This window comes from Salvelinus sp. IW2-2015, linkage group LG17 (assembly GCF_002910315.2).
Source record: "Salvelinus sp. IW2-2015 linkage group LG17, ASM291031v2, whole genome shotgun sequence".
In the NCBI taxonomy this organism is placed as follows: domain Eukaryota; kingdom Metazoa; phylum Chordata; class Actinopteri; order Salmoniformes; family Salmonidae; genus Salvelinus; species Salvelinus sp. IW2-2015.
Genome location: NC_036857.1, coordinates 19,245,621 through 19,265,887, shown reverse-complemented (window position 1 = coordinate 19,265,887; position 20,267 = coordinate 19,245,621). Strand labels below are relative to the sequence as shown.

Genomic DNA, 20,267 nt, shown 5'->3' with positions numbered 1-20,267 from the left:
TATGAAAATGATCTGGTTGCTGCCATCAGCTGTATTTGTGGGGAAACAGAAAGCTAATATCCATCCATGCCTGCTGGAACCAATGACTCTGGGCTGGAACCCTCCATACCATTTTACCGGCTGAGCGACTCCGTACCGTTTTACCGGCTGAGCGACGGCCCAGTGGCGTCCTCCTTTACACCACAGCTGTTGGTTTCATTATGGTTAGTCAGCAGCAGCTAGCCAGACAACAGGGACATTAACCAGGGAGGAAACCTCAGATAAGAGATAGGCTTCATCTTCTCCTGGAGACGAGAGAGTAGAGGGACACGCACAGCAAGCTGAAGAGCCGCTGTGCGAGCACAGAACTAGCTGTTAACAAATCATTACCCTCAGCCAGGCTGGCGGCAACAAGGCACACCAGGGCAGATGAGCTATCAAAAGTTCTGCTGACTCCCCGATCATTCTCCAGCAAGGAGCACACAGTCTCTCCTTTTTAACCCTTGTGTTGTCTTAAGGGTCAAAAATGACCTGCCACTATGTTTAACAGCAGAGAAAACACTTCCAATTATTGATTTTTTTACTTGAAATTTGATGACTTGTCCTAAAGTGACCCCAACATTAGAAAAAGTGAAACTTCGCCTTTGTTCATATTTCAATGAAAGCTGTACACCACCAGGGTACAAAGATTGTCTTAGGGTCATTTTTGACCCGGCAGTTATAAAATAATTTACACACCACAAGAGAGAGAGCGAGAGAGCGAGACCACACACACACACACACACACACACACACACACACACACACACACACACACACACACACACACACACACACACACACACACACACACACACACACACACACACACACACACACACACACACACACACACACACCACACACACACACACACACACACACACACACACACACAACACACACACACACACACACACACACACACACACACACACACACACGCACACAATGTGTGCTACTGATTGAACTCAGCCAGCAGCTTCTGAAGAGGAAGATCACCATGGCGTGGACAACCTGGACAAGGTGATTGGAACTTACAGCTGCAGGAGGATGACTGCCCGCTGGCCCCTGGTCATCTTCCATAACATCATTGATGTGTCCTCATACAATGTCTTCGTGATATGGAACAACATCAACCCTACCTGGATGCCTGATAAGCGMAACAAGAGGAGGGTGTTCCTGGAGCAGCTGGGAAAGGCATATGTAACCCCACACATTCAAAGAAGGGAGTGCCTCACCCGCACAGCAGCCTTTGGAGTGCTTGTGAAAGCTGTTCAGGGGGCTGAATCTTGTCATGATCCATCTGAGGCTGCAGCTGGGGCAGGCAAGAGGAGGCAATGCCAATTCTTCCCCCCAAAGAAGGACTGTAAAACAAATACTATGTGCTGCACATGTGAGAAATACATCTGCAAAGTCCATGCACACCCACTCGCATACTGTCCTACATGTGCTAATTAGAGTTGATTGATTTATGTTTTTCACGTTTTTGTTTTGTATTTATTATCTTCTTTTATTCTTATTTATTGTTGTTGTTTATACACCTTGTGGGTGGGGGCAATGGTTAAAAAAATTGGAGAAGACTAGTATTTTGTAGTTGAATTCCTCATTGTACAGTATATAAGAATATATCACTAAGTTGCCAAAAAAAGACTGTTATTGTTTCCCTTTAATAAAATGTATTCAAAACGACTTTCTGCACATTTCTGCATTTCTGCTTTCTTAGGCTATACAAGTGCTATCTCTTGCTAAAAAAAAAAATGTTTACACCTATGCAGTACCTGTAGCAATAATAATAATAATATTAATAAATCTCTACTTTAGTAAAGAAAACAATTATGACAGGTGTGTTGTAATAAAAACGAGAGGTGTCCACTGATTAAATGCAGTCTTTCTGCATTGTGAAGAGGGAAAACCCAGATATTCACAAAGTTTGTGATGAATGACAGGTTGTTTCTTCATGCAAAATAGAAAAATTAAAATTAAATGAAGCTGCTTTATTTTAGGGGTTTAGTGAAGGCGAGTCATTTTTTATCCTTAGGACAAGGGGAGTATACAGAATGTGTAGACTACACAAGGGTTAAATTAAGACATCAGAGAGCACTGCAGTCGTGAAGTTGGGCGCAGTCATGCTTTAATGAGAGAAGACAAGAAGACATCACACCATCTTGCAGCCTCAGTCTTTCTATAGAACTGAAACACATAATTGTAGCAGAAGTGAAGAGTTTATTTCCAAAACGCTATAAATACATTTTCAGAAATCTTGGTAAATTAGCTTTTATTGTTTAAAGGACTTAAGAAAGAGATTGGTGTGTTTTTTCACAATCTAATCGTGGCATTGGCTTTGTTCACTATATAATCATCCATSATTRACCAAATTAGATTTTGAAAGAGGAAGCAACATTTTTTAAGCACATGTTTTCTTTTCAGTCTCTTCCATCTCCACTGAATGATGTTAACTGGAAGGATTTCTTTCCTAATAATAATAATCTAAAATTAAGAAATATACAGAAAGTCCTGTGTGAAGGCCAATTTACAGAGGAGGAACTTCTTGAGGCAGAGGTATATCAGACCTTTTTTGATGTACTCAAAGATCCCTTATTAGCATGTTTTAACTACTTCTATAAAAATGGCAGATTATCAGGTCTACCATTTTATCAGGCAAGAAGGTCTGATTTCAATTGTACTGAAACAGGACCCAGGTGGTAAGTATATAGATCAAGTCCATTTAAAAAACTGGAGGCCTCTTACACCGCAATGTTGTGATGCCAAAATCCTGGCGAAATGCATAGCACATAGAATTAAAAAGGTTTTACCAGATATTTCTTACATGGACAATATATTGGAGATAATATATGAAAATTACTTGAAACAATAGAACATTATAAAACATCATAGATACCAGTCTTCATAGCAGAGCCTGGACTATTTTAATTTTGGTGAATCTCTTATACAATGGGTTAAAGTTATGTATTGCAACTCCAGGTGTAAAATAGTAAATAATGGTTACTTCTCAGAAAGTATTGAGCTGTCAAGAGGAGTAAAACAAGGCTSRRCGTTGTCTCCKTATCTATTTATTATAACCATTGAAATGATAGCTATGAACATTTGATCCAACAAGAACATCAAGGGGTTAGAAATCCAGAGGTTAAAAACAAAAGTATCAATGTATGCAGATTACTCAAGTTTCTTCTTAAGTTTGCAATGGTGCATGGTCTCATTGAGATCGAGATCACTTTCTAGCCTCTCTGGACTAAAACCCAATTACGATGAGTGTACCATATTACATATTGGATTGTCAAAATATACAATGTTTACACTACAGTACCTTTACCAATAAAATAGGCTGATGGTGAAGTAGACATACTTGGTACTCATACAGCTGAAGTCGGAAGTTTACATACACATAGGTTGGAGTCATTAAAACTTGTTTTTCAACCACTCTACAAATTTCTTGTTAACAAACTATAGTTTTGGCAAGTCGGTTAGGACATCTACTTTGTGCATGACACAAGTAATTTTTCCAACAATTGTTTACAGACAGATTATTTAACTTATAATTCACTGTATCACAATTCCAGTGGGTCAGAAGTTTACATACACTAAGTTGACTGTGCCTTTAAACAGCTTGGAAAATTCCAGAAAATTATGTCATGGCTTTAGAAGCTTCTGATAGGCTAATTAACATCATTTGAATCAATTGGAGGTGTACCTGTGGATGTATTTCAAGGTTTACCTTCAAACTCACTGCCTCTTTGCTTGACATCATGGGAAAATCAAAAGAAATCAGCCAAGACCTCAGAAAGAAAATTGTAGACCTCCAGAAGTCTGGTTCTTTTTTGGGAGCAATTTCCAAACACCTGAAGGTACCACGTTCATCTGTACAAACAATAGTACGCATGTATAAACACCATGGGCCCACGCAGGCGTCATACCGCTCAGGAAGGAGATGCGTTCTGTCTCCTAGAGATGAACGTACTTTGGTGCGAAAAGTGCAAATCAATCCCAGAACAACAGCAAAGGACCTTGTGAAGATGCTGGAGGAAACAGGTACAAAGGTATCTATATCCACAGTAAAACGAGTCCTATATTGACATAACCTGAAAGGCCGCTCAGCAAGGAAGAAGCCACTGCTCCAAAACCGCCATAAAAAAAGCCAGACTACGGTTTGCAACTGCACATGGGGACAAAGATCGTACTTTTTAGAGAAATGTCCTCTGGTCTGATGAAACAAAAATAGAACTGTTTGGCCATCGTTATGTTTGGAGGAAAAAGGGGGATGCTTGCAAGCTGAAGAACACCATCCCAACCGTGAAGCATGGGGGTGGCAGCATCACGTTGTGGGGTGCTTTGCTGCAGGAGGGACTGGTGCACTTCACAAAATAGATGGCATCATGAGGGAGGAATATTATGTGGATATATTGCAGCAACATCTCAAAACATCAGCCAGGAAGTTAAAGCTTGGTCGCAAATGGGTCTTCCAAATGGACAATGACCCCAAGCATTCTTCCAAAGTTGTTGCGAAATGGCTTAAGGACAACAAAGTCAAGGTGTTGGAGAGGCCATCACAAAGCCCTGATCTCAATCCTATAGAACATTTTTGGGCAGAACTGAAAAAGCGTGTGCGAGCAAGGAGGCCTACAAACCTGACTCAGTTACACCAGCTCTGTCAGGAGGAATGGGCCAAAATTCACCCAATTTATTGTGGGAAGCTTGTGGAAGGCTACCCGAAATGTTTGACCCAAGTTTAAAGGCAATTCTACCAAATACTAATTGAGTGTATGTAAACTTCTGACCCACTGGGAATGTGATGAAAGAAATAAAAGCTGAAATAAATCATTCTCTTTATTCTCTGACATTTCACATTCTTAAAATAAAGTGGTGATCCTGATTGACCTAAYACAGGGAATATCTATTAGGATTAAATGTCAGGAATTGTGAAAAACTGAGTTTAAATGTATTTGGCTAAGGTGTATGTAAACTTCCGACTTCAACTGTAAGTTATACTTAAACCCGAACTTGTTCTCCAGTAGATTATGAAGAAAGGCTCATCCTTGTTTCAAAATGGCCTTTTTTCCTTCATACAAATAACAACTTCTCATTTTCAATTAATTGAAAATGAAACTCTGTTTAAAGTATCGCCCTTTCTTAAACAAGCTGTAACGTCCTGACCAGAGTTATTATGTGTTTTGCTTGTTTAGTGTTGGTCAGGACGTGAGCTGGGTGGGAATTCTATGTTGTGTGTCTAGTTTGTCTGTTTCTATGTCCAGCCTAATATGGTTCTCAATCAGAGGCAGATGGTAATCGTTGTCCCTGATTGAGAATCATATATAGGAGGCTTGTTTTGTGTTGGGATTTTGTGGGTGTTTGTTTCCTGTCTCTGTGGTTGTCTGCACCAGATAGGTCTGTCTCGGTTTTTGCACATTTTGTTATTTTGTATGTTGTTTGTAGTGTTTCACTTGTTCTTTTATTAAACATGTTGAACACTAGCTGCGCTGCACTTTGGTCCTCTCCTTCAACTATGGAAGAAAACCGTTACACAAGCCATACAAAGCTGGTTACAATTTCAATTTTATCCTCCAGTAAAGAGAACACATATATTGTGGTTAAACTCAAATATACTGATAGATTAAAAAAACATTGTTTTTGGAAGAAATTTTTAATTTTTAATTTATTAATGATAATATGATTAGGAATGCTGGAGTTATGTCACATATGCAACTATCGAAAATATACTGGAATGTTTGCTCAATCCAAAATTACAACCAACTGATTGCAACATTACCGCAAAAATGGAGGAGGCAAGTGGAAGAGGGAGAAAGTAGGAAACTTGCTTATCTGCCATATATTAAATATAAAAATTGGCTGAAAAGGATTGGCATAAATAGACAAATATACCATTTTTATTTGAGGACAGAAATGTTAGCAGCTGTGCCATACAGGTTGCAAAATAGATTTTAGATGTACCGATTCCATGGCACATGGTATATGAACTGATACAAAAACAACAGTTGATTCAACACTTCGAGTTTTTCCAATTTAACAGAATGCTATATATACGGGGCATACAATAATCTCATCTCTGCAGATTTTGCTGCAAAGAGATATAATCATTCAGGGTCGCAACTTCACTGCGCACTGGGGGAACATTCTGAAATTGCATTTTTGTCCCCCAAAACATGGCACCTGTGTGCTTTAGGACCATGTGGACGCCTCAGAGCGGTCGGGTAGGCTGTTTTCCGGTTTTAGCCGGCTGGATTTAGGACCACGTGTGGACAGGCTGTGAAGGAAAAGCTTCTGAAAGGCTGATGAATAGGACCAGCACGGGAGAGTTGATCAGAGGCCGCTACGGTCTGTGTTGCGTTTTTTTCTCAGAGTTATAAAAGCAAGCAGAGCAGAAACTGGCTACTATTTAGTTGACTGATCTAGCTGGCAAGGTAACTGCTGTTTGACAGAAAAAAAGTATTTCTTCCCAGTGCTGAGCTAGTAGTGTAACTGACATGTTACGTTTGCCAATGTTTCATCCCCTCTCAACTGAACTGAATGAACTACTAGCAGCTAGTTAGCTAGCTAGTAGCTACCACAGCCAGTAAAACTCTAGCTAGCCTCTAGCTATCTGTCAGGTAGCAGTATCTAACAGCTGTTGAGTGTATGGAAATGTTGTGTAGCCTTTGTTTTGTCCCGTTTCAACAGAAGTACATTTGATGATGTACCATTAGCTACAGATTGACAAAAGTTGGCTAACGTTATCTAGCTAGCTAGCTCACTAACTATAGCTATTATTTTTGTCTCAATCACACTAGACCTGAATCGATCGATGAAAACAGCGGAAAAACGATTGAAATTATATTCTGACGATATATTCTGACGTTTTTTCAGAATAATGTGAGTTTTATTAGTCAGTATAGCAATGTAATGTTAATCATTTTGTCTGTTTCCCTAGCTAATTCCCTACATTTTACACTGACATGGTATTAACAGCTCTACAGGCTTCAATGTCATGGCGCACAATCAGTACACAACACTATGCTCAGCATGTCTACATTTTTTTACTTTTTTAATTTAACCTTTATTTAACCAGGTAGGCCAGTTGAGAACAAGTTCTCATTTACAGCTGCGATCTGGCAAAGATAAAGCAAAGCAGTGCGACAAAAAACAACAACACAGAGTTACACGTGGGATAAACAAAAGTACAGTCAATAACACAAAAGAAAAATCTATATACAGTGTGTGCAAATGGAGTAAGGAGGTAGGCAATAAATAGGCCATAGTAGCGAAGTAATTACAATTTAGCAAATTAACACTGGAGTGACAGATGTGCAGATGATGATATGCAACTAGAAATACTGGTGTGCAAAAAAGGTAAATAAAAACAATATGGGGATGAGGTAGGTAGTTGGATGGGCTATTTACAGATGGGCTGTGTGCAGTTGCAGCGATCAGTAAGCTGATCAGAGAGCTGATGCTTAAAGTTAGTGAGGGAGATATAAGTCTCCAAATTCAGCGATTTTTGCAATTCGTTCCAGTCATTGGCAGCAGAGAACTAGAAGGAAAGGTGGCCAAAGGTATTGGCTTTGCGGATGACCAGTGAGATATACCTGCTGGAGCGCGTGCTACGGGTGGGTGTTGCTATGGTGACCAGTGAGCTGAGATAAGGCGGAGCATTATCTAGAAAAGACTTATAGACGACCTGGAGCCAGTGGGTTTGGTGAAGAATATGTAGCAAGGGCCAGCCGACGAGAGCATACAGGTCGCAGTGGTGGGTAGTATATGGGGCTTTGGTGACAAAACGGATGGCACTGTGATAGACTGCATCCAGTTTGCTGAGTAGAGTGTTGGAAGCTATTTTGTAAATGACATTGCCGAAGTTGAGGATTGGTAGGATAGTCAGTTTTACGAGGGTATGTTTGGCAGCGTGAGTGAAGGTGGCTTTGTTGCAAAATAGGAAACAGATTATAGATATTATTTTGAATTGGAGATGATTAATATGAGTCTGGAAGGAGAGTTTACAGTCTAGCCGGACACCTAGGTATGTGTAGTTGACCACATATTCTAAGTCAGAACCGTCCAGAGTAGTGATGCTAGTCGGGCGGGCGGGTGCGGGCAGCGTTCGGTTGAAGAGCATGCATTTAGTTTTACTTGCATTTAAGAGCAGTTGGAGGCCATGGAAGGAGTGTTGTATGGCATTGAAGCTCGTTTGGAGGTTTGTTAACACAGTGTCCAAAGAAGGGCCAGATGTATACAGAATGGTGTTGTCTGTGTAGAGGTGGATCAAGGAATCACCCGCAGAAAGAGCGACATCGTTGATATATACAGAGAAAAGAGTAGGCCCGAGAATTGAACCCTGTGGTTAACACCCTGAACTCTATCTGAGAAGTTGTTGTAAACCAGGCGAGGCAGTCATTTGAGAAACAAAGGCTGTTGAGTCTTCCGATAAGAATACTGTGATTGAAAGAGTCAAAAGCCTTGGCCAGGTCGATGAAGACGGCTGCACAGTACTGTCTTTTATCGATGGCGGTTATGATATAATTTAGTACCTTGAGCGTGGCTGAGGTGTATTTGTGACCAGCTCGGAAACCGAATTGCACAGCGGAGAAGGTACGGTGGGATTCGAAATGGACAGTGATTTGTTTGTTAACTTGGCTCGAAGACTTTAGAAAAGGCAGGGTAGGATGGATATAGGTCTGTAACAGTTTGGGTCTAGAGTGTCACCACTTTTGAAGAGGGGGATGACCGCGGCAGCTTTCCAATCTTTAAGAATCTCGGACGATACGAAAGAGAGGTTGAACAGACTAGTAATAGGGGTTGCAACAATGGCGGCCGACATTTTTTGAAAGAGTGGGTCCAGATTGTCTAGCCCAGCTGATTTGTACGGGTCCAGGTTTTGCAGCTCTTTCAGAACATCAGCTATCTGGATTTGGGTGAAGAAGTAGCTGGGGAGGCTTGGGCAAGTAGCTGCGGGGGGTGCGGAGCTGTTGGTCGGGGTTGGGGTAGCCAGGAGGAAAGCTTGGCCAGCTGTAGAGAAATGTATATTGAAATTTTCGATTATCGTGGATTTATCAGTGGTGACAGTGTTTCCTACCCTCAGTGCAGTGGGCAGCTGGGAGGAGGTGCTCTTATTCTCCATGGACTTTACAGTGTCCCAAAACTTTTTGGAATTAGAGCTACAGGATGCAAATTTCTGTTTGAAAAAGCTAGCCTTTGCTTTCCTAACTGACTGTGTGTATTGGTTCCTGACTTCCCTGAAGAGTTGCATATCGCGGGGGCTATTCGATGCTAAAGCAGTACGCCACATGATGTTTTTGTGCTGGTCGAGGGCAGTCAGGTCTGGAGTGAACCAAGGGCTATATTTGTTCTTAGTTCTACATTTTTTGAAAGGGGCATGCTTATTTAAGATGGTGAGGACTTTTAAAGAACAACCAGGCATCCTCTACTGACGGGATGAGGTTAATATCCTTCCAGGATACCCGGGCCAGGTCGATTAGAAAGGCCTGCTCGCAGAAGTGTTTAGGGAGCGTTTGACAGTGATGAGGGGTGGTCGTTTGACCGCGGACCCATAACGGATGCAGGAAATGAGGCAGTGATCGCTGAGATCCTGATTGAAAACAGCAGAGGTGTATTTGGAGTGCAAGTTGGTATAATATCTATGAGGATGCCCATGTTTACGGATTTAGGGTTGTACCTGGTGGGTTCCTTTTTAATTTGTGTGAGATTGAGGGCATCTAGCTTAGATTGTAGGATGGCCGGGGTGTTAAGCATGTCCCAGTTTAGGTCACCTAACAGAATGAAATCTGAAGATAGATGGGGGGGGCAATCAATTCACATATGGTGTCCAGGGCACAGCTGGGGGCTATAACAGGCGGCAACATTGAGAGACTTATTTCTGGAGAGATTAATTTAAAAAAATTGAAGCTCGAACTGTTTGGGAATAGACCTGGAAAGTATGACAGAACTTTGCAGGCTATCTCTGCAGTAGATTGCAACTCCTCCCCCTTTGGCAGTTCTATCTTGACAGAAAATGTTGTAGTTGGGGATGGAAATTTCTGAATTTTTGGTGGCCTTCCTAAGCCAGGATTCAGACACGACAAGGACAACAGGGTTGGCGGAGTGTGCTAAAGCAGTGAGTAAAACAAACTTAGGGAGGATGCTTCTGATGTTAACATGCATGAAACCAAGGCTTTTACGGTTACAGAAGTCAACAAATGAGAGCGCCTGGGGACACACAGGGCCTGGGTTAAACTCTACATCACCCGAGGAACAGAGGATAGGAGGATGGATGAGTAGGATGTACAGTAGGATGAGGGTACGGCTAAAGGCTATCAGTACTGGTCGTCTAGTGAATTGGGAACAGAGAATAAAAGGAGCAGATTTCTGGGCGTGGTAGGATAGATTCAGGGCATAATGTACAGCCATGGGTGTGGTAGGGTGCGGGTACAGTGGATGTAAACCTAGGCATTGAGTGACGATAAGAGAGGTTTCATCTCTGGAGGCACTAGTTATGCTAGGTGAGGTTGCCGCATGTGTGGGAGGTGGGACAAAAGAGCTGCCTGAGGCATGTTGAGTGGGACAAGGGGCTCCGCAGTAAAATAAAACAATGATAACTACCCTAAACAGCAGTATACAAGGCATATTGACATTAGAGAGAGACATAAAGCGAGGCATAAAGCAATCACAGGTGTTGATTGGGAGAGCTAGTTAAGACAACAACGGGTAAGACAACAACAGCTAATCAGCTAAGACAACAACAACAGGTAAAATGGCGATGAAAGGGCAGAGAGGGTCAGTTAACTACACACAAAATAAACAAAATGGAGTACCGTGATTAATGAACAGTCCAGCAGGCATCAGCTATGTAGCCAAGTGATCATAGGGTCCAGTGAACAGCAATAGATAAAACAGGGAAGCCATTAGGTAGTCGTTACTACGCTAGCCGGGAGATGCGCCTGGCTCGAGGCTAACTGGTGCTAGCTTCGGGACAAGAGCGTTAGCCACCATAGCCACTCCGGTGCGCCCGGTGCAAAGGTCCAGAGCTTACGGCAGGAATCCGGTGATGTAGTGGCTTCTATTTGTGTTAGTGAAGAGTCAGTGAGGCATCAGCTGTGTAGCCGAGTGATCATAGGGTCCACTGAGCAGGCTGGGATATGGACTTGGCTCAAGGCTAGCTTCGGGGCTGGGCCACTCGGTAGCAGCTGGCTAGCTGCGATGATTCGGAGTAATGGTCCAGAGCTTACGGCAGGAATCCGGTGATGTAGTGGAGAAAAGCAGTCCAATATGCTCAGGGTTGATATCGCGCTGTGCAGACTGGCAGGTATTATCCAGGCTAAAAGCGGCTGGTGTCTGAGCTAAAGGTAAAGGCCGCTAGCAGTGGCTAACAATGACTAAATAGCTAGTAGCTAAATAGCTGGTTAGCTTCTGATGGCTAGCTGCTGATGGAGGTTCTAGCTATAAGGTCTAAAAATAGCAGATCCGTATCACATTGGGTGAGGCGGGTTGCCGGAAGGTATATTTAATTTAAAAATGGAAAAAGAGATATATACAAAAAAAGACAAAAAAAACATAAAATTTACACAGGACAACAACAAACACGTCCGCACTGCTACGCCATCTTGGAATTGCAGGATCAGATGGTGACAGGTGTCCCAGCAGGGTCAGACAGCCAGGGAAGACCAGTCTACAGAGCTCAGGTGAAATTTGCAGTATATTATAACAACCAGTGAATGGATACAATGTTCCATCTTGAGTTGATGGGTAGACTACAGTCTGGGATCTGGGAGTGATGGTCATTTCAATTATCGAACCATTGATTCTATTCTTGGATAATACTAATGTATAAATGTACACCAAGGTAATTCTTTGTCATGCCTCATCTGAGCAGGGTCAGATGGTGACAGGGGTCTCAGCAGGGTCAGGCAGCCAGGGGAGACCAGTCTGTGACGGAGCTGTGGTGAACTTTTGCAGATACAACCCTTTATTCTTTCTGTGCAGCAAACACTGGACAAAGAAGAAGCTTCAAAGATTGGAACTATTTTAAGAGAGTCTGACAAACCTCTAAAGTTGATTTCCAAACTGTATCAAGGGTTGATATAGGCTTTTCCCGATGACACAAAACATGTAACACAAAAATATGAGGAAGACCTGGGAGACGCTATTGATGATGATGAATGGATACAGATATGTTAGAATGCCAAGTCATGTTCATATAATCTCAGACATAAATTACTGCAGTTTAAGACCATACATAGAACATTCTATATGCCAGTGAAACTGAATATCAGGCACTCAGAAATGTCATTCGTCTGCTGGAGGTGTAAAACACAAAAGGGGACATATTTGCATATGTTGTGGTCTTGTGAAGGATGGGTAAATTCTGGCAAAGAGTATGTTAATTTATCTCAGCATGTCAACAGATTCTCTCCGTTTTTGTTTGCTTGGAAATGTTGATACTGAAGACTGTTATCAGAAGAAACTGTGTAACCTTGCATTTKTAGCAGCTAAGAAATGCTTTGCCATTAATTGGAAGGTTGGTTATCCTCCCACAATGTCACAATGGATGGCAGAAATGTCAAGTTAAGTATCACTAGATTTGATTTATTACAAGAGTAAAGGTATACTGTGGAACTTTCATAAGGTCTGGATTCTTGAAAAAAAGCTGACATTCAGCTTCCACAGCCCCAAATAAATGTCAATACTTATTGCATTGTTTCTTTGGTAATGAGGCCTCTATTGGACACTAGATTGCCAACAAGACAAATACAAAACTGCAAAAGAGAAGCCAGACAGGCAGGAAATATAACATATAATGCAGCAAGTAAAGACTCACACTTATTTTGGTAGCATCCTTTGACATCTCGTCCTGGGGTACAACCTGTAGGAAAGAGATTTCAAAGAATAAGAAACTTTAGCAATACTTGTATTTAAAAAATAAATAATCCCCACTGCCTTACATCGATGATGAGTCCACTTACAGGTAATTTAACCAAAGAGCAGAACATAGATAATGGGTCTAATAATGCCTACTTTACAGGTAATTGCATCCAAAACGTACAGCTGTACTCAAAATTCCGTACGGTATGTACGGTATCCTCTATTAAGAGGAATAGATTGAGAGGTGAAACCTGGGTCGGGGCATTTTGAGAAGTGTAACTTGGTCAAAAAATACAATTTTAAAAGGAATAGTTTCACCATATTAAGACGAGAGTTCAGTTTATGTAACAGGGTTAAACTTAAAATGAGGGACAGACATAAATTACTCACTAAACAATAAATAATAATCTCCAGAAATGACTGTTAAAGCAACAAAATAAATATGGCTTTACAATGGGGGTGACATTTCTTTTAAATGTTGGGGTTTAGTGGGGTAAAATCTACCTAGAAGTCACGGAGGGACATGTCAAAATACTGAATTTAGCACTTCAGCAAGTTTTTATTCATATAAAAACATTTGATTTATTGAATTCTCCATGTAGTCTATATTAAACGGCAACATATTAAATATAACAGTCTTTTAAAATTCCATATTGGTGCACAATTTCTACTTAAAATATCAAAGGCACTCTTTTCATGGAACCACCCACCTGTGTTTCCCCCAAGGCACCAATCTCCACAATTTTAGTATTCCCCACAATTGTAATAMGAATTCGAAAAACAAAAAAATTATGCTATACATTTCAACCTGTGCCTATATTATCATGTAGGCATGATTCATCAAGAAAATGAGGGTTCACTACAGCACAGCCTGTACAGTATTCTAGGTCAGTAGCACCACCTGCCTCCAGCCTCCACTACCTCCAGCAAGGGAAGGAAGCATGGTGTAACACAGCCAGTCTTCAGGGACACTTCATGAATAATGAATCACAGTGAGGTGAGAGGAAGTTTCTTTACATTTCTCCCTTTTCCAATTAAAAAGTGTTGGAAAACACAGCAGGAGAACTGGAAAACATTCTGTGTGTCCTCATGGAAAACCTGCTCTGCTTTACCCAGCTCAGGTGCATTTTCCCATGAGATGGTTCCTCAGCCTCCTCTTCTGTTCCTGTGCCTCAGGGGCACCTGGGGAACCTGCTGCTATTTCTGCCTACTGCAGTGATTCATGTGTGGTTTATTACCTTGCTGCTCACCTCACTCAGTTTATTCCTATGTACTTTATTAGTTGGTACTGATTCTGACTTGTATAGCTGTGCCTTGATGGCAAACTCTAAGGATTGGGATTTAGTCAGGAGTTTGTGCACTGTATTCTAATGCTATGCTTGCTACTTGCATTTCTGTTTGCAATGTGGGAGAATAAAAATACTTTGTTCCATCTTCTGCCTCAAACCTTTGATCACTGATCACAGAACACCTCACCAACAACATTCTCTCAGCAGTGACAGAGTGAGCAGTCTAGCTACCTGATTGGAGGTCCATGGCTGTTTCTCTGTCCAGTCTTTGTGGTTCCTGATATACCACCACTGGATCTCAAGGGAGTAGGAGGGGCCTGCCCCCCGGAAGGAGCATGCCATCTCCACGTCCTGGCCACTCTGTGCTGTGATGTCATGGGGGACCTCTGTGAACACAGCTGTATGGAGAAAAAAGCTAAGTTAACAGTTGGCTTTAAAAACGATGACTCAGTCCTCTCTGAAGACAATATGGGTGGTGTTTCTCTTACTGCAGTGGATTTACAGTGATGATAATACACTGTGATTGTAAATGGTCTCTAATAGAATATTGAGTTAACCCTAGTAATAGTGTGCATAAATCGTAATCTTTTAAAATAACACAACACAATCTAGAAATACTTGTTTTTCTAAGCAACTATGAGGAATACAATCATAAATCCTCATTTACCAGTTGAAACATTTCCATTTAGATGAGTATCATTTGGTCTGATGTAATAAGGAGCATCCAGACACTGCACTTGATTAATCTATGAATTTGCTTTTTCCAATTATTGATAAACATGCACCTGTTAAGAAAGTGACTGTTAGAACTGTTAAGGCTCCATGGATTGATGAGGCATTGAAAGAGATGGGGCAAAAGGAGTGGCTAATAACTCTGGCTGCACATCTGAATGGCTGCTTTTCTGCAAATTAAGAAATGATGTGACTAAACTCAACAAAAATAAGAAGAATCTGTATTATGAAGCCAATATCAATTATATAAAGAATGATGGAAAAAAGCTTTTGAGTACTTTAAATMAGATTATGGGCAGAAAGACAAATTATTTAATTGAATCAACTGGCTTATTCATCACAAAACCATGTGATGTTGCCAATTATTTTAATGATTACATCATTGGCAAAGTGGGCAAACAACAAACCTCAGCTGAATCTGATAATAAATGATGTGGCTGTTGAACAAGTTAAGGGGACAAATGTATTTGGTGCTACCTTAGATTGTCAACTGTCAAGGTCAAAACATATAGATTCAATGGTTGTAAAGATGGGGAGAGGTCTGTCCACACTCTAAACAGCAAGTCCTGCAGACTCTAGTTTTCTCTTATCCTGATTATTGTCCAATCATGTGGTCAAGTGCTGCAAAGAAAGATCTCGTTAAGCTGCAGCTGGCCCAGAACAGAGCGGCATGCCTTGCTCTTCATTGGAAACAGAGGGCTGATATAAATACTATGCATGACAGTCTGTCTTGACTAAGAGTTGAGGAGAGACTGACTGGATCACTTCTTCTTTTTATAAGAAACATTAATGTGTTGAAAATTCAAAATTGTTTGCCTAGTGAACTTACACACAGCTATGACACACACACACACACTTACCCCACCAGACAAGCCACCAGGGGTCTTTTCACAGTCCCCAAATACAGAACAAATTCAAGAAAGCGTACAGTATTATATAGAGCCATTATTGCATGGAACTCCCTTGCATTTAATTTTGCTCAAATGAACAGCAAACCTGGTTTCAAAAACAGATAAAGCAACAACTCACAATACAATGCCTCTCCCCTATTTGACCTAGATATTTTGTGTGTATGTATTGATATSTAGGTTACGTGTGCTGTTATTAAATGTATGCAGTTCTGTCCTTGGGCTGTTCTTGTCTATTAATGTCATGTTTCATGTTCTGTGTGGACCCCAGGAAGAGTAGTTCTGCTTTAGCAGTAGCTAATGGGGATCCTAATCAAATACCAAAAATACCAATCATTGTGCTCACCTGGCTTGCTCTTTAGTTAGCCTACTTATACAAAGTTTGTAATATGTTGTTTTATTAATGTACCACTCTGCTTGTTTACTAAAGAAGGCATTAATGCTAAAACAGCTCCCCTGTTTTGTTTTTCAGTTAAAATATGTACTGGAGGTTTGAGCTACAACAGACAGCTTTGACAGATTTTCTAAAGTAGTTCTGATGAGCAATGTCACAACTGGAGAGTGAAGCCTTGCTGAAGAGCTGGCAAACTAAAGAGGATTGGGTGTATCTCTCTCCAGCATAAAACCACTCAATAGGTTATGCAAAACTAGTGTTTACTAAACCAACACTCACAAACTAGATGTGAATGTGTTCACAAACACATAGTGTGAATATGCAGTTTAATAAAAATGTATTAAGTTTAGCCTGTCATAATGTAAACTGGCATTGAATGTTTACTCTTGTTCAAACGTGGATATCAGTAACCTATGTCAAAAGAGCTTAGCACATTCTGAGGTTAGAATATCTTAATTTTCCCACTATATTTCACATGGAAGCGGAGCTAGAGTTGGGCTTCATCCCAGACACCTGCCTGGGTGGGAGGAGAGCAAGGAAGCTGCCTGGGCTGAGCTGGATCCTCTCCATGTATAACACAGGCTGAAATCCCTCACATGGGTAAACTAGCCTCAGTAGAATGAAGACATCAGCTCTTCTGATCCCAGCACATCCGTTTATTAACTGGGCCCAAATCCTCTTAAACGCTCCCTTAAACACATTTTTAATTTGCTTCTAATCCCATTCATGGCAACGGAAGCTCACAAGGAGCAACCACACGTTCCCACGGGTGTATTGGTGGTGCTCACACCGATGAAGTCTGTCTAACTGGTGAAAAGTGTCTTTCTTCAGATTCACAATAAAGTCAGCATGGCAAACCATTGTAGGTTAATTAACCTCCAAAATGTTCTTCACAAAAAATGCAGGTGATAGCACCAAAACCAAACATTTTAGATCAGGGGTGTCAAACTGCTGCTCATCAGGGGTGTCAAACTCTTTGGAGGGCCTAGTGTCTGCCTAGTGTCTGCTGGTTTTTGGTTTTCCTTTCAATTAAGACCTAGACAACCAGGTGAGGGGAGTTCTTTACTAATTAGTGACTTGAATTAATCAATCAAGAACAAGGGAGGAGCGAAAACCGGCAGTCACTCGGCCTTCCGTGGAATGAGTTTGACACGTGTTTTAGATAATAAAAAAAGTGTATCTTTGGTGCTTACCAGAAAACACTACCCATAAAAACGACATCAACCTTGAGAAAATCAACTGGCTGGGGAATGAGAGAGAGAGTGAACAGCATTGTCTGAGCTATAGAGAGAGAGAGAGGTGGCCATGGTGCTGAAAGTCTAGTGCTGCTGCCAGCTTATTACTAGCTCCCAGGTGGTAGGCTTATTCAATCTCCACTAGAATACCGGAGAACATAGAGACAATAAACTAATTCCGTTTCTTCCTAAAATTTCGATCTATCTTTTTTTTTATTCCACCGCTTTCAGGCCTGAGTTTAATAGCCTCTGTAAATCTCTGGGCCAACTGTGCATACTGAGAAAGCAATGTCTCCCGCTCCAGAGAGCTACAAGCCCCAAGTCATATCTCCTTGTAAATCGATCAAATCCCTTTGAATTTCATTTGCCAGACACAAAACACACTTTGTATTGATTCACCTTTATGGTAGGAAGTGGAGCCTACAGCTTTCTTGTATTCAAATCSAATCAAATCAAATCAAATTGTATTTGTCACATGCACATGGTTAGCAGATGTTAATGCGAGTGTAGCGAAATGCTTGTGCTTCTAGTTCCGACAATGCAGTAATAACCAACGAGTAATCTAACCTCACAATTTGTGATGTAAACTGTCATTAAATGGACAGGCTCTCTGTATTGTTTTTTGACGTTGATCATGTTTATTTTTTATTTAGTACAGACGTGGGATCTTAAAATAATCCTGCAGCAACAGGAAATGTGAATTATTATGTGAATTATAATTAATGCCCGTTTTTGTAGGATTCATACATTTTCCATAAGGGAAACTTCCATAACCTTTTTGAACATCAAATACACCTTTTTAAACCTCAGGTTTTACATTTCCAGGAAAGTTCTCCTGCAACAGGTTGATCAAATGAAGATCCTACATCTGTATGAATCATGCCAAATGGGTTTAGAGGGAAAATATGTGGGAATGATTGACAATACAAGTCTGTGGATATTTCTCTTATTAATGCTTACATGACAACATTGACTTAGAAACAATGCTAATTCAAAGATGGCCTGTGTAATCACTAGCACCCTGTCTGCACATCTTAATTAGAGCCCTCAAAGGACTTTGGAAGTTGTATATGAAATGTCTGGAGGAATCATTATCTTCACAATAACACAATAGTGTAAATAGAATTAGACAATCACTACAATCAATGCTGAAAAAACTGCAACAGAAAGACAGACATGACAGATGAACAAAGGCCCACCCACAATGCAGAGAAATGGATAAGAAAGAAGGAATCTTTGAGGCTCTGGAAAGCCTGGGAGGGCTCTTGTCATCATCTTCCTTTGAAATGTGGAGTTAGTTAATGAAACCCTGATAAAAGCTAGCTGGAGGTGCTTCTTCATGCTATTGTCTTAATTCAGACTACCTTAAAACGTCATATTATTTTGTAAGATATACTGTAGCTAATGACAGATAAAAATAGAGATTCACCACATATCCTCACTGCATGAGACCTTTTCTTGAATCTCATTGATTTATTTTGTGGAATCTTGAAAAAATGGCCAAAAGGAAGGGGGATTGCAGCCCACACTGTACTGTAAACAGAGAGATGGAGATATATTTGATTGTACAGTATAAAAATGACTGAGTGTGGCTGGGATGGGAAATAAACAATTTCTATCATATATTCTCTTGAGATCATATGAGCGAGGCAAGCAGTCTGGTAACTTGTTTATTGGAATCTACAGCAGCAGCTTATACTCAGGAGAAATTCCGCTCAAGCCTCCAAATAAAACATTATTCCAAGTTGCAGTCTGATAGTCACACTGCACAGCACAGACAACTGTGCACAGACATCAAGCCATTACACAACATAAACATCATTTGCATTCTCCTTCTCTGATCCATATTCTGGGCTGGAAGTTGCTGTACCGCAAACACTCATCTAGAGTTCCACTCTCACCCCCATYAAATTACACTGCAACAGTCTTCGCCTCTCTCGCGCACTTTTTAAATATCTCATAACACCGCAACCACAGGAGTCCATCTCTGAATATAAATGCTTCTGTTCTGTAATGTTGAGTTTGAAAGTGTTGAAATCATCCTGCACTAATTTTGGTGGTTAGACACTGTGGTGGGAAAAGTACCCAATTGTCATACTTGAGTAAAAGTAAAGATACCTTAATAGAAAATGACTCAAGTAAAAGTGAAAGTCACCCAGAAAAATACTACTTGATTAAAAGTCTAAAAGTATTTGGCTTTAAATATACTTAAGTATCGAAAGAAAATGTAATTGCAAAAATATACTTAAGTATCAAAAGTAAAAGTATAAATAATTTCACATTCCTTATAATAAGCAAATCAGAAGGCACCATTTTTCATTTTTTTATTTATTGATTTATGGATAGACAGGGGCACACTATAACACGCAGACATAATTTACAAATGAAGCATTTGTGTTTAGTGAGCCCTCCAGGTCAGAAGCAGTAGGGATGACCATGGATGTTCTCTTGATAAGTGAGTGAATTGGACCATTTTCCTGTCCTGTGAAGCATTCAAAATGTAATGAGTACTTTTGGGTGTCAAGGAAAATGTATGGAGTAAAAAGTACATTATTTTCTTTAGGAATGTAGTGAAGTAAATGTAGTCAAAAATATAAATAGTKAAGTAAATTATAGATACCCCCAATAAAGTATTTTTACTTAAGTACTGTACACCACTGGTTAGACAACAGTAGACAAATGTTGGTAGTTCCCCCCTTACAATGTAGCTAGCTCTGGGGAACAGCAGTAATCACTGGGAATGAAAGCAGGAACACAAGAAAAAGACAGAGAGAGAGCAAGAGAAAAGAGAGAGATAGAAAGAGAGAGAGAGAGATAGAAAGAGAGA

General features: G+C 40.6%; 1 protein-coding gene across 1 annotated transcript in view; it reads right to left on the bottom strand.

The window, feature by feature from the left end:
* Window positions 1-20,267, bottom strand: part of LOC111976256 (V-set and transmembrane domain-containing protein 2-like protein) — a 34,891-nt gene that overhangs the window by 1,725 nt on the left and 12,899 nt on the right. The window contains exons 2-3 of the mRNA XM_024005023.2: window positions 14,403-14,569; window positions 12,839-12,883 (exon numbers count right to left, since the gene is read on the bottom strand). Coding sequence (XP_023860791.1) covers window positions 12,839-12,883; window positions 14,403-14,569 — 212 coding nt within the window. The remainder of the gene's footprint in view (window positions 1-12,838; window positions 12,884-14,402; window positions 14,570-20,267) is intronic.